Raw genomic sequence first — 12779 nt, forward strand, 5'->3', positions numbered from 1 at the left:
TGGGAAGCCAGAATTGAGTCCTGGGAGCAACTAAGTGCAAAGTTCCTGCTCTTCCCAGGACACACACACACACACACACACACACACACACACACGGACACAAGAGTGCCACACAGTTAATGTCGCTCACCCTTCCCCTCTGGCTCCTTTAATTTCTACCCAGTCTCCAGGCGGCTCCACAGGGGTGTCCTTGCCAAATGGTGATTTAGTTCCAAATAGTTTATATTAAAAAAATATTTAGCCACTGAAAACATACCACAGCAATGAAAAATTCTGCCACCATTATATTTAACATACACTGAATCCATGATGTGTATTTTAAATGCTGTTACATCCTAAACCTATGCCATGGATTAAATTGTGCTGAGTACTGCTTTCATGTCTCAACTAAGAATACTTAGTTGAACTAATTTAATTGTAGAGTCAGGGCCATCAGTTGTCCACACAACCTCTGGCACGCCAAGTCAGGCGGGGCTCCTAGAAGCTACCTCTGCCGCCCAGGCTGGAGTGCAATGGCCCAATCTCGGCTTACTGCAACCTTTGCCTCCAGGGTTAAAAGTGATTCTCGTGCCTCAGCCTCCTGAGTAGCTCGGACTACAGGCGCACACCACCATGCCTGGCTAATTTTTGTATTTTTGGTAGAGACGGGGTATCACCATGTTGGCCAAGATGGTCTTGAGCTCCTGACCTCAAGTGATCCACTCACCTCGGCCTCCCTAAGTCCTGGGATTACAGGTGTGAACCACTGGGTCCGGCCCCTAGAAGCTAATTCTAAAGAGAGTGTGGCTCTGCCATCCCCAGAGATGCTGCTCCATTTCCAGTGCGTCCTGGGTTCCGGGGTCCACCCATGAGCGTGTAAAACCCTCAGGGGAGACAGAATAACAGGTGCTTTGACCAGAGGCATGTTGGTTTTTTTTCTGTGACGCTTTACTAGGCAATGTACTACACCAGCTGGGTTGCAGATAGTCTCTAAGAAGTCAGGGACAATTGTTTCATTCACTTTACTTGCCAGAAGGGAAAGTGAACATTTCTTAGAGCAGCTGTAGGAAATGAATTTGTTGGTGGCAGATGGCACAGAGGAAGGCACACAGACACCCAGGTCTGTGAATCCCTAGGGGGTTCTGGGACCAAGCGAACCTTTTCATAGTTGGAGAAGCCCCCCATGACAGCCGGGTCCACGATGCCACTGAGCAGCATGGAGAGGGGGTGCACAGGGAGGGACCGGTCCCAGGCGTGCTGCTGAACACAGTTGCTGATCCTTTCATTGGTCAGCTCCATGGTTTCGATGGCATTCTCCAGAGGACTGATCTCCTCCTGAGTGACAGAGCACATGGGAGAAAAAGGACATTTGTCAGCTCCAAGTAAAGAGTGAAAAAAGTTTAACTCTTCCCTTGAAGAGGTATAAAATATCCACAAGCTACAGAAAAGGGAAGATTTGCTTGTCAAGGTTAGTCTTATAGCAGGGGTCCCAAAACCCCAGGCCAGTATCCATCCGTGGCCTATTAGGAAACAGGCCACACAACCAGAGGTGAGCGGCAGGTAAGTGAGGGAAGCCTCATCTGTATTTACAGCCATTCCCCATCACTCGCATTACAACCTGAGCTCCGCCTGCTGTCAGATCAGTGGCGGTATTAGATTTTCATAGCAGTGCAAACTCTATCACGAACTGCACATGCGAGGGCTCTAACTAGGTTGCACCCATCTTATGAGAATCTAATGCCTGATGATATGTCACTGTCTCCCATCACCTCTAGAAGGGACTCTCTAGTTGCGGGAAAACGAGTTCAGAGCTCCCACTGATTCCACATGATAATTATTTCATTATGTATTACAATATACTAATAATACAAATACAGTGCACAATAAATGTAATGTGCTTGAATCATCCCCAAACCACCCCCTATCCCCCAATACCCCCGACCTTCCCACCCCAGGTCCACAGAAAAATTGTCTTCCAGGAAAGCAGTCCCTGTGTCAAAAAGATTGGGGACTGCTAGATTGTAAGGACACCACCATTTTTTGGAATAGTGGTAAGATACAAAATAAGCTATTTAAAATCTCCTTACAAAGTACAATGATGACTTAAACATGGGAGCTATGGTGATGATTATTCCATGGATGAAATGTCTACAGAAAATTTGAGAAGAACTGGACCTGTAGTAAGAATCATTTCCTAGGCAACACTTCTTCAAGACTTTTGAGAAGATCCACGACAAGAGAATAGCAGGATATCAGATCTGAGTCACTTCTGCACTACCAAGAATGTCCACTGGCAAAATGTTTGATGCTTCCTCCATGAAAGGAGGTAAGTGATCTTGAAGGCCATGCATTCAGACCATACATAATCTTAGTATGAATTCTATGGTTATCAGAAGTCAGAAATAATCGGATGTATTAGAACATACAGGCTGAATTTTGAATGACAAGAAAATGAGACAGTACAGATTCAGAGAGTTCTTCCTATGGAAATGTCTACAAAATCAGGTTTCAAAAAAAAATAACTCCTTCTTCATTTTACCTATTGTCAGTCAACATGACCTCCTATTCTAGACTTGATTCCAAAAGTCTCCATCCAGAAATCATATCCATAACTGAGGAATAATGTCTAAATATTTTTTCTTTTAGAGACAGGGTGTCACTCAGTTGACTAGACTGGAGTGCAGCAGTGCAATTATTCATAGCTCACTGCAACCTCCAACTCCTGGGCTCAAGCCATCTTCTTGCCTCAGCCTCCCAAGTAGCTAGAATGACAGGCACATGCCACCACACACAGCTATTCTTTTTGTAGAGGTGGGGGTCTTGCTATATCGCCCAGGGTGGTCTTGAACTCCTGAGCTCAAGTGATCCTCCCACCTTGGCCTCCCAAAGTTCAGGGATTACAGGCATGAGCCACTGTACCTGGCCATGACTTACAACACATTGAACTTCAGTTCAGATTTGTTCAAGAAACATTTCTTGAACACCTACTTTAGGCTAAGTGTCATGCTATGCACCACAGATACAAAAGTGATTAAGATGTATGTACTTCATGGCTTGGAGGAGCTGATGGTGTTAGTGGGGTCTCAGGACATGTAAACATGGTAGGTTAGAAACACGCCCAGGGTGCCACAGGGGACAGACAACAGGTAGGTCACCCAATTTGGTTGTTCAGAGATGGATTCATTGAAAAGCTGGTGCCTAAACCGAACCTTGATGGGAGTTATTTAGGTGCAGAAATTGCAAGAGTGTGTTTCAGGCAGAGAAAACGATCCAATGTCATGGAGGAATGAAATTAGCATGGGATGAGCAGTATGGTTCCAATAGATTGCCTAGGAGATGGGGCAGAAGAGTTAGGCCATGTGTGTGTGTGCTAAGGAGGGCAGGCTTTATATTCCAGGTACTTGGGGCCATGGAAGGGCTTTAAGCATGAGAATGGACGAAATGGTGAGATTTCCTTAATCGAATTCCCACTGAGGCAGTGAGGTAACTGGATCTGAGAAGGCCATGCATGGCAGGCAGGCCAATGAGGAGGTGGGAAATAAAACAGATTTAATCAATACTAAACAGGTAAAATAGCAGCTTTTGGGAGAGATGAAGAGGGAGGAGTCTAGGGTGATTGGGGATGTGATTAGCGGAGAATAAAAGAAGAGAACAGGCTTTGGGAGGGAAGATGTAATTGACAGGAAACTCCAAGCGGCATTCCAAAAATGTTTCTGGGTGCTGGCGGGATCGCTGAGCAGACACCACTCCTCTGGACATAAAAGAGTCATTCACTGTGAGTGACCTTTAGGGCTGGTGTTGTCACATCAGTTTTACAAAGGAGCTCTATTATAGAAGCATGCCTTTTATTTCTCTTTTGAAAAACAAAGTTGGCCAGAGGAGGCTGGCCAAGCTGGTGTGAACTGCAGAGAGAATTCAACAAAGACTGTTATTATATTTGGAGACAGAAAGTTTTTTTCCAAGTGCCAATTTCAAATGACTCACTGTTGAAATCTGTTTGACTTCAAACCACTTGAGAATCCCAGGAAAGGTATATGCAGTCGTATATGTGGTCCGTTCAATCCACATCGTCTGGTGGCAAGAAGGAAAACATGAAATGTTGGTCAATTCCCAGGAGGAAAACATGAAATGTTGGTCAATTCCCAGGAGGAAAACATGAACTGTTGGTCAATTCCCAGGAGGAAAACATGAAATGTTGGTCAATTCCCAGGAGGAAAACATGAAATGTTCGTCAATTCCCAGGGAAAACAGCAAAACTCCCTGGTTCAGTTAAGTGAGATTCTATTCTCAAATGCCTCATAGGGAATGAGCCAAATTTTCTCATAAAATTCAAGGATTCTGGATGTTTAAAGCTGAAAGGGATAATCTACTTGGGATTTCTCACCCTACAGAGGGAAATGTGAGGTCTAGAGAGGTATGACTAGCCCAAGGTCATTATAAGCAGCAGGCCCAGGTAGAGTCCAGATTCTGGACTCCTAGTCAAGCATTTTCCATGGAGATGACAGCTGGCTGTCTAGGTAATTAGCACTTGCTGTCTAGGTAATTAGCAGGTGAAGCCTCTACTCCCAGGGGTGCCATCGTTTCTCCTGTGGAAGTTGGTTAGGTAGGTGGAAGACCTCCACCTGGGATGCCAATTTTACTTTTTTTTTTTGAGACAGAGTTTCGCAGTCACCCATGCTGGAGTGCAGTGGTGTGATCTCAGCTCACTGCAACCTCCGCCTCCTGGGTTCAAGCAATTCTCCTGCCTCAGCCTCCCGAGTAGCTGGGACTACAGGTGCGTGCCACCATGCCTGGCTAATTTTTTGTATTTTTAGTAGAGATGAGGTTTCACTGTGTTAGCCAGGATGGTCTCAATCTCCTGACTTCGTGATCCGCCGGCCTCGGCCTCTCAAAATGCTGGGATTACAGGTGTGAGCCACTGCGCTCAGCCCATCAATTTTACCTCTTAAAGGACAAAAGGGGTGAACTCACAGCAAATTCATTGTCTGGATCCTTTTCTCCTTTCCGGAACGGCCGGGAGTATCTGAACTGCTGCACTTCATTGGCTCTGTAGTAGCTGGAGAAGGACAAAGCAATGCTGTATTTTCTCTCTTAGAACAACCACTCCTCGACTTGACTGCAACAAAATCTATAACACATCTGCCTGGTCTGAGTTTTACCCACTAAGCTATCTCATAATCAATAATGCCTCCACATGAAGGCCTGAGAAAGTGCACAATTTGACTTTATTTCACACCTTACTTTTATATTACTTAGGAATTTATTTCACAGCACACAATTTTATTTATTTATTTTATTTATATTTATTTATTTATTTATTCATTTTGAGTCAGAGTCTCACTGCAGCCTGCACTTTCCAGGTTCAAGTGATTCTCCTACCTCAGCCTCCCGAGTAGCTGAGCTTACAGGCACACACCACCACGCCTGGCTAATTTTTTTATATTTTTAGTATAGATGGGGTTTCACCATGTTGGCCGGGCTGGTCTTGAACTCCTGACCTCAAGTGATCCACCCGCCTCAGCCTCCCAAAGTCACAGCACACAATTTTAAAAGGTATATGTGGCCAGGTGTGGTGGCTCACACTGTAATCCCACCACTTCGGGAGGCAGAGGTGGGAGGATCACTTGAACTCAAGACCAGCCAACCTGGGCAGCACAGCAAGATCCCATCTAAACACACACACACACACACACACACACACACACAGAGCCAGGTGTGGTGGTGTATGTCCCAGCTACTCAGGAGGCTGAGATGGGAGGGAGGGTCTCTTGAGCCCAGGAGTTTGAAGTTGCAGTGAGCTATGATCGTGCCACTGCATGCCAGCCTAGTTGACAGCAAGACCCTGTCTCTTAGTGGGCGGACTGCCTGAGCTCAGGAGTTTGAGACCAGCCTGGGCAACACGGTGAAACCCCATCTCCACCAAAATACAAAAAATTAGCCAGGTGTGGTGGCATGCACCTGTAATCCCAGCTACTCATGAGGCTGAGGCAGGAGAATTGCTTGAACAATCATGCATGCCACTGTACTCCAGCCTGGGTGACAGAGCAAGACTCCGTCTCAAAAAAAAAAGGTATATGCACTCACATACGTTTGTGATCTCATTAGTCTAGTTGTATAACAGTCCTATCAACACTATTAGCATTCGGCTCTTCAAGACAAGGAATGAGCCACTCCATCACTGGGGACCAGCCACTCCTCTGCGATGCTTTTGGATGAAAAGAAAAGCTCAGGGGACTGAAACCTAGGCGTGAAATTTCTGATTTTCCTCTGCCTAAAGAAAACAAAACCCCCACATCCCCTTGTATTAGCAAGCTTTTATCTTACACTCAAAGAAGAATAGACAGTAGGTCTTGCAAACGGTAATAAACATAAGGCTTTGGTTTTGATGTACTCCAAACAAGTGTGAGGGAGAGACAAACTTCTCTTTTTTGTAGAGACAGAGTCCCACTTTGTTGCTCAGGCTGGTCTCAAATTCCTGGCTTCAAGCAATACTCCTCCCTTGGCCTCGGAAAATGTTGGGATTACAGATGTGAGCCACTGTGCCTAGACACAGATTTTTTTTTTTTAAATGAAAAACCACTTACTTTAGGATCTGCTCCGGAACTGGTTTATCCTTGTAGCTGGGCGGCAAGCTCATCACTGGCTTTACGGTGAAGCACTGCATGTCTGAGGAACTTGTTAAGGAAAAGAGAGGGGCTGGGGCCGCGAAGTTGTCAGACACCAAAGGCCCCGTTTGCTTCACCGCCGGAAATGCCACCAGCACCCATCACTCCCTTTGACCCAAATGCCAGGACCACATTGAAAATGAAGTTCCTTTGTGTATCACCGAAATGCCTTATGCAGTGATTACAATTAATCCTAGGGTCCTTTCTTTTCTTTTTTGTTTTTGGTCAGACATCTGGCAAACAACCCTTGCCATAGGGAAATAGATATCAGTGCAATATCAGGGGACAGGTGCTTAGAAATGGATTCCAACAATTTCTTGGGACAAGCATCCCCTGAAATCACCAGACTCAGAGCCCAGAAAACAGGAATTGCTTTTATCTTTGGATCCCATCTGTTTAACCAGTGCCATGGTTGGACACAGTGCTAGGTATTTTGAATACGTTATCTCTAATACACACAACAACTCTACGAGAGGGATATTATTATTCTCTTTTCACAGATGGAGAATCTGAGGATAAGAGAGGTTAAAATCCAACATCACACAGCTGGTAAGTGGTAAAGTTAGGCTTCAAAAGCAGCTCAAGGGTAAGCGCTCCTGCTCTGATTTAATGATCGTGTCTTAGAAAGTCTTAGCTCCCCAACCCACCAGGACAGAGATACTGTTTCAAAGTCTACAACAGAATCCAGAATTCAGAATAGGAAGTCTATGTTCCACTTAAGCTCCCCATCTGGCTAGGAAGTATATTTCATATCCATCACTTGTCTATTGTCTCTCTTCTTTTGTTACGTCATCACCACCAGCTAATGCTATGAGGGTCCCAAAGATTTTACATGGAATGGGAACCTGCATCAGAATGCTTGAGAGGATTGTCTGTCTGCAGAGAAGGGACTGTAGCTCCCATCTTCTCTGGCTTAGCTGGGGCTGTGCACAGCCATAAGAGCCTCGGGGCCATATTCCCCACAGGAAGGATACACTGCTTGGGGGAGGACTTGATGTCTTCCCCAGGAGGCGTGGTACTGGTCATCTTCTCCGCATTGGGGAACTGGGTTAGCAACCTCAGGCTGAAGTCCTCTCGCCTCTCATACTCCTTTCCCCGGTAGATGAAGATTTTATTCTGCAGGTGAGAGACAGCAAGGGAAGTCATTAAATAGGACGAGTGAAGAGGCAACTGGAGTTCCGGGTACTGAGGGAGCCATTGCGCTCCCCAGCCAAGGTTCAATCCACACCATCAAGTTCTCACTGAATGTCTAGTCTGTGCCTGACAGCAACTGTCATATCTTATAAGAGCTGCGGTTTATTTGAGAAGTTAAATCACAGGCATAAAAAATACTTAGCCCAGTGCTGCTTCTGGTGTGGCCCAAGGACCATGGCCAGTCTGCAAACAGTCTGGACCCATCTGCAAGGAAATATGGAACTTGTGCCCTCATGTAAATCAATGACATCACCAAGCATGCAGATATTTTCATGGCAAGACATTCTCAAGGAAGGAAGGAAGTGCATTAATTTACATTGAGGTATAAACTATTGATCTCATCACAATCCAGTAACAGTTTGTGGACCAGCACTTAAACAGCACTGCCTAAGAGAATGAGGAGAAGTGTCTTCTGGCACAGAAACAGAGTCACAGAGAACAGAAGCAATGTACCACAGTCCCCAGCCAATCCTGAAAGTCTGATAGAAAATCACCGCATTAAATACTATTTTCTCCACTCTAGACTGTAAATATAATCTCTTTAATCAAATTTTTTTCCCAAAGAGATTTCCTAGGCCGCAGGCATGGGAGTAATTCGTCTCACAGGTGTGACTGCCTGGGCAAGTGCAAACATAGCCATGTTTGAAATGAGCAGTTTGCACTGGTAGCCCACACATGATTCATTTTTTAACCAAGGCTTGGGCCCAGGTTGTCTTGTAAAATGTCTTTGAAACTCACTTGTCCATTCATATGACAAATATGTGTTGCGCAAACAGAAGATCAGTCAGACAACAGGAATACAATGGTGATCCTGCTCTCACAGAATTACCTTCTGGAGGAGAGAATAAAAAAGAAGCAAGTAAATAAATAAGTAAACCTGATAGTGTAAGTACCGTGAAGGCAATTACACTTTTCAGGCAAATACTGAATGGAGGGAGTAAAAACTACTGGATCTTTTGGAATACATGATGAAACTTTTCCAAGCTAGGAAAAATCTATGGGACTCAAGCCTGTTGATATCCCATCATTCAGGTGAAACGATGGTGGGCAAAGGATCAGAGTGTAATACAACGCTAGTTGTACGATGCAGACGATGACTAGAAAAGGAATCAAAGCAGGTCAGGAAGAATTAGCTTGGCTGGAAAGAGAAGGCTTCAAAGAAGACACGGGCCTTAGATAGGCATAGACAGATGAATGGGAAAAGAAGTGTAAAGAGAAGGAGTGAGAAGGGCCAGGCGGGTACGTGGAAAGGGTCAGGCCCAGGGGCGGAAAGCAGAGTCCTGGGAGAAGACATGAGCCTGGCCTGGAAGAATGAGCCAGAATATGAATGATCTCGCATGGCAGGCAGGTTTCAAAGACTTGGAATGTTCACTGGAGGTTCTGGAAGGCGGGAGCCGCATGATGAAAGAAGTGTAGACATTGTAAGCCAACGGTGGCATCTATGCCCAACTGAAGGCTCATAGGCTGGACTGGGCAGGAGAAGGAAAAGGAACAGCAGGAGAGGGAGAAGGAAAAGGAACAGCAGGAGAGGGAGAAGTAACAGCATTCAGTGTTTGTCTCTTTGGTGTTGGGAGAAGGGCGAGGAAGACAGGGGAGTTGATGCTGATTCAAAGATCACTGGTTTTGAGCCTGGGCAACACAGTGAGACCCCATATCTAAGAAAAAATAAAAACATTAGCTAGGCGTGGTGGTGAACACCTGTAACCCCACCTCCTCAGGAGGCTGAGGCAGGAGAACTGCTCGAGCCTGGGAGGTCAAGGCTGCAGGCAGCTGTGATTACGCCACTGCATTTCAGCCTGGATGATAGAGCGAGACCCCATTTCTTAAAAAAAAAAAAAGTCAGTGGTCTTGGAGTAGGAAGAACAGTGGTACCCTTGACAGAAACAAGAGAGATAAAGAAATCTCACCCGGTTGGAAGTAGAGGATGATGTAATTTTATATATTCTGAATTTGGGGAAATATCCCATAGAAGAGAATGGCACTGACGTTATATACACTCATAAGGATTTCACATTCTACCGTAAGTACGCTTCGAGGTATGTTAACATCTATAAACTACCTTACAGTTTGTAAAGCACTCCTATATGCTATTTACTTAATTCTCAAAACTTACCTGTGATGTAGGCATTATTTTTCTAAATTACGGATCAGAAAACCAAGACTCAGTGATTATGTGATTTCACCAAAATCAGACCCTCACTCAGCAGGTGATTTAAACTAGAATGCTTCTGACTTAAAGTCTGGTGTTCTTGATTTCACAGAATCACTGCTGTCTCTGTGGTCACATTTCTGATTTCATGCAACACACAGGCATATGTAACGGATGTGGCAGGGGTTGTTCTTTTATGTTGACCTGGATTAAAGCAGAGCTAACACTAGACCCTGCTGCATTTTTACCCTACACTCTATTTTTTATTTTATTTATTTATTTATTTAGACAGGGTCTCACTCTGTCATCCAGGCTGGAGTGCAGTGGCTTGATCACAGCTCACTGCAGCTCCTAATTCCAATCCTCAAGCAATCCTCCTGCCTCAGCCTACTGAGTAGCCAGGACCACAGCACATGCTACCATGCCTGGCTAATTTTTAAAACAATTTTTTGTAGAGACGGGGTCATGCTATGATGCCCAGGCTGGCCTTGAATTGCTGGTCTCAAACTCCTGGGCTCAAGCAAGCCTCCTGCCTTGGCCTACCAGTGCTGGGATTACAGGCACGAGTCACCATGGTTGGTCCCAGACCTTCCACTCTTTATTCTCTTTCCTCTGCCTGGTCCATCTCATCCCTAACCACGGTTATTTTAACTCCATATAAAGTAACTCACCAACTTTTATCTCTTGTCTGTAACTTCACTTGAGTTCCAGATCTATACAGCTAATGGTTGACTTGTGCCTTGTGGATGTTCCAAATCTACCTCCCCTTGAGTACGTGCAAAACCAAACTTCTGCAAACACTTTAGAAAACCCTAGGAGTTCTCTGCTATCCGGTACCCACAGCCATCCGCCCCATTCTCCTATACACCCTCTTGTACACACTACTCCAGCCTCATAGCTTTTGGACCTGCTCTTCTCAAGGTCTGGGACCCGTGCTCATCCTCTTGATAGCTGCATGGCTTATTCTTTAACTTTTTTCTGGTTTTTGCAAAAATGTCATTTTCTTTCTGAAGTCTTTCTTGTTTACTCTATTTAAAATTGCAACTCCATCTCCAACACGTGCCTCTCTAGTCCCCTTCCCTAAGTCCTTTTCTCCATGATACTTACTGAGTAACTACACTGTAGAAGGCAGTGTTCTAGGCCATCTGACATACTAAATAGTTTATTAATTTATCTCATTTTCTGATCTCTCCAAGCTGGAACATAAGCTTTATAAATTTCAAGATTCTGGTTTGTTTTGACTCTGCTCCCATGCCTATATTAGAGCCAAGTACGTGGTAGGAGTTTCATAAATATTTACTCAAGGAATAAATTCATTCTCTCCTCCGTGACTCTGGCCTTTTCCGGTCCTGCTGTCCCAGTAAATGGTTCAACTACCCCCTCCAATGATGCAGGCCAGAAGCCCAGAAATCATTCTTGACAACTCTCGCTTCCTCACCCACACAGTCCATCAATCATCAGATGGCTGTGACCTCATCTCCACCACTCTAGTCTTTCCGCTTCCCTCTAAAGCCACCACCCCCACGTCCCGAGTCTAGCCTGTCATCTCTTTTCTGAACATCTGCAATGGTCTTTTAGTGGTTTATCTGCAGCACCTCCCGTCCATTCTCCATGGATGACCATAGAGACCAAAGCCAGATGACCTTCCCAACACGAAAAATCTGTAGCAGCTCCCACTGCTCTTAGGATGCAGAGAGAACAGGCCAGGAAACCCCACGGCGGTGCAGGCTCTTCCAGGGCTCCCCTCCTCCCTGCCGGCACCCCAGCTCTCTCTGCCTGCCTCATCGGCCTTTCCTTCCCAGGCTCTTGCCTGCCGCTTCCTCTGCCTGCAATGCTTATTCCTACTCCCTTTACCTGCTCTACTCCCAACTTACCTTTCAGACTGCAGCTGAAATAGAGGTTCCCTGGAAAGACTTTATCTTATCTTGTCTTATTTGAGACAGTCTGGCTTTGTCGCCCAGGCTGGAGTGCAGGGGCACCATTTCAGCTCATTGCAACCTCTGCTTCCTGGGCTCAAGTGATTCTCCTGCCTCAGCAGGAGATTACAAGTAGCTGGGATTACAAGTGTGAACCACTGCACCAGACCCTGATTCTTTTTTTTTTTTTAATTAAGACATAAGCTGGGCATGGTGGCTCACGCCTATAATCCCAAAACTTTGGGAGGCCGAGGCGGGTGGAACATCTGAGGTCAGGAGTTCAAGATCAGCCTGGCCAACATGGTGAAACCCCATCTCTACCAAAACACAGAAATGAGCCAGGCCTGGTCATGCATGCCCATAATCCCTGCTACTTGGGAGACTGAGGCACAAGAATGGCTCGAACTCCAGAAGGCAGAGGTTGCAGTGAGTCGAGATCGCACCACTGCACTCCAGCCTGGGTGACAGAGTGAGAAACTGTCTCAAAATAAGTAAATAAATAAATAAAAATAAAAAACAATATTAAGACATCATCTACATACAGTAAAATGGACCCCTTTTGGGGTAAAATTCTGTTTGTTGCGACAAACATAACCAGGACCACAATCAAGATACAGAACAGTTTCATCGCCACCAAACATGTCCCCAGGCCCTTCCGCAGCCAACCTCCCCCTGACCAGCAACCACTGATCTATTTTCTGTCCTGATAGGAAGTGTTGCCTTGGCAAGAATTTCATATAAATAAAACCACAGACTATGTAGCCTTTTAGGTCTAACTTCTTTTACCTAGCAAGATGCATGTGGGAATTGTGCCTGCAGTTGTGTGTATCAGGAGCTCACTGCCTTTGGCTCCTGCAGTATTCTGTTGAGTCGAGA

General features: G+C 45.4%; 1 protein-coding gene across 1 annotated transcript in view; it reads right to left on the minus strand.

Annotated features, from left to right (window-relative positions):
• The window catches only part of DOCK5 (dedicator of cytokinesis 5), a 99484-nt gene that overhangs the window by 19326 nt on the left and 67379 nt on the right, over nt 1–12779 (minus strand). Inside the window, exons 29-33 of the mRNA XM_011962600.1 lie at nt 7619–7760; nt 6564–6645; nt 4951–5035; nt 3964–4050; nt 1138–1314 (exon numbers count right to left, since the gene is read on the minus strand). Coding sequence (XP_011817990.1) covers nt 1138–1314; nt 3964–4050; nt 4951–5035; nt 6564–6645; nt 7619–7760 — 573 coding nt within the window. The remainder of the gene's footprint in view (nt 1–1137; nt 1315–3963; nt 4051–4950; nt 5036–6563; nt 6646–7618; nt 7761–12779) is intronic.

The sequence above is a fragment of the Colobus angolensis genome, unplaced genomic scaffold (assembly GCF_000951035.1).
Source record: "Colobus angolensis palliatus isolate OR3802 unplaced genomic scaffold, Cang.pa_1.0 Scaffold6, whole genome shotgun sequence".
Taxonomy (NCBI): Eukaryota; Metazoa; Chordata; class Mammalia; order Primates; family Cercopithecidae; genus Colobus; species Colobus angolensis.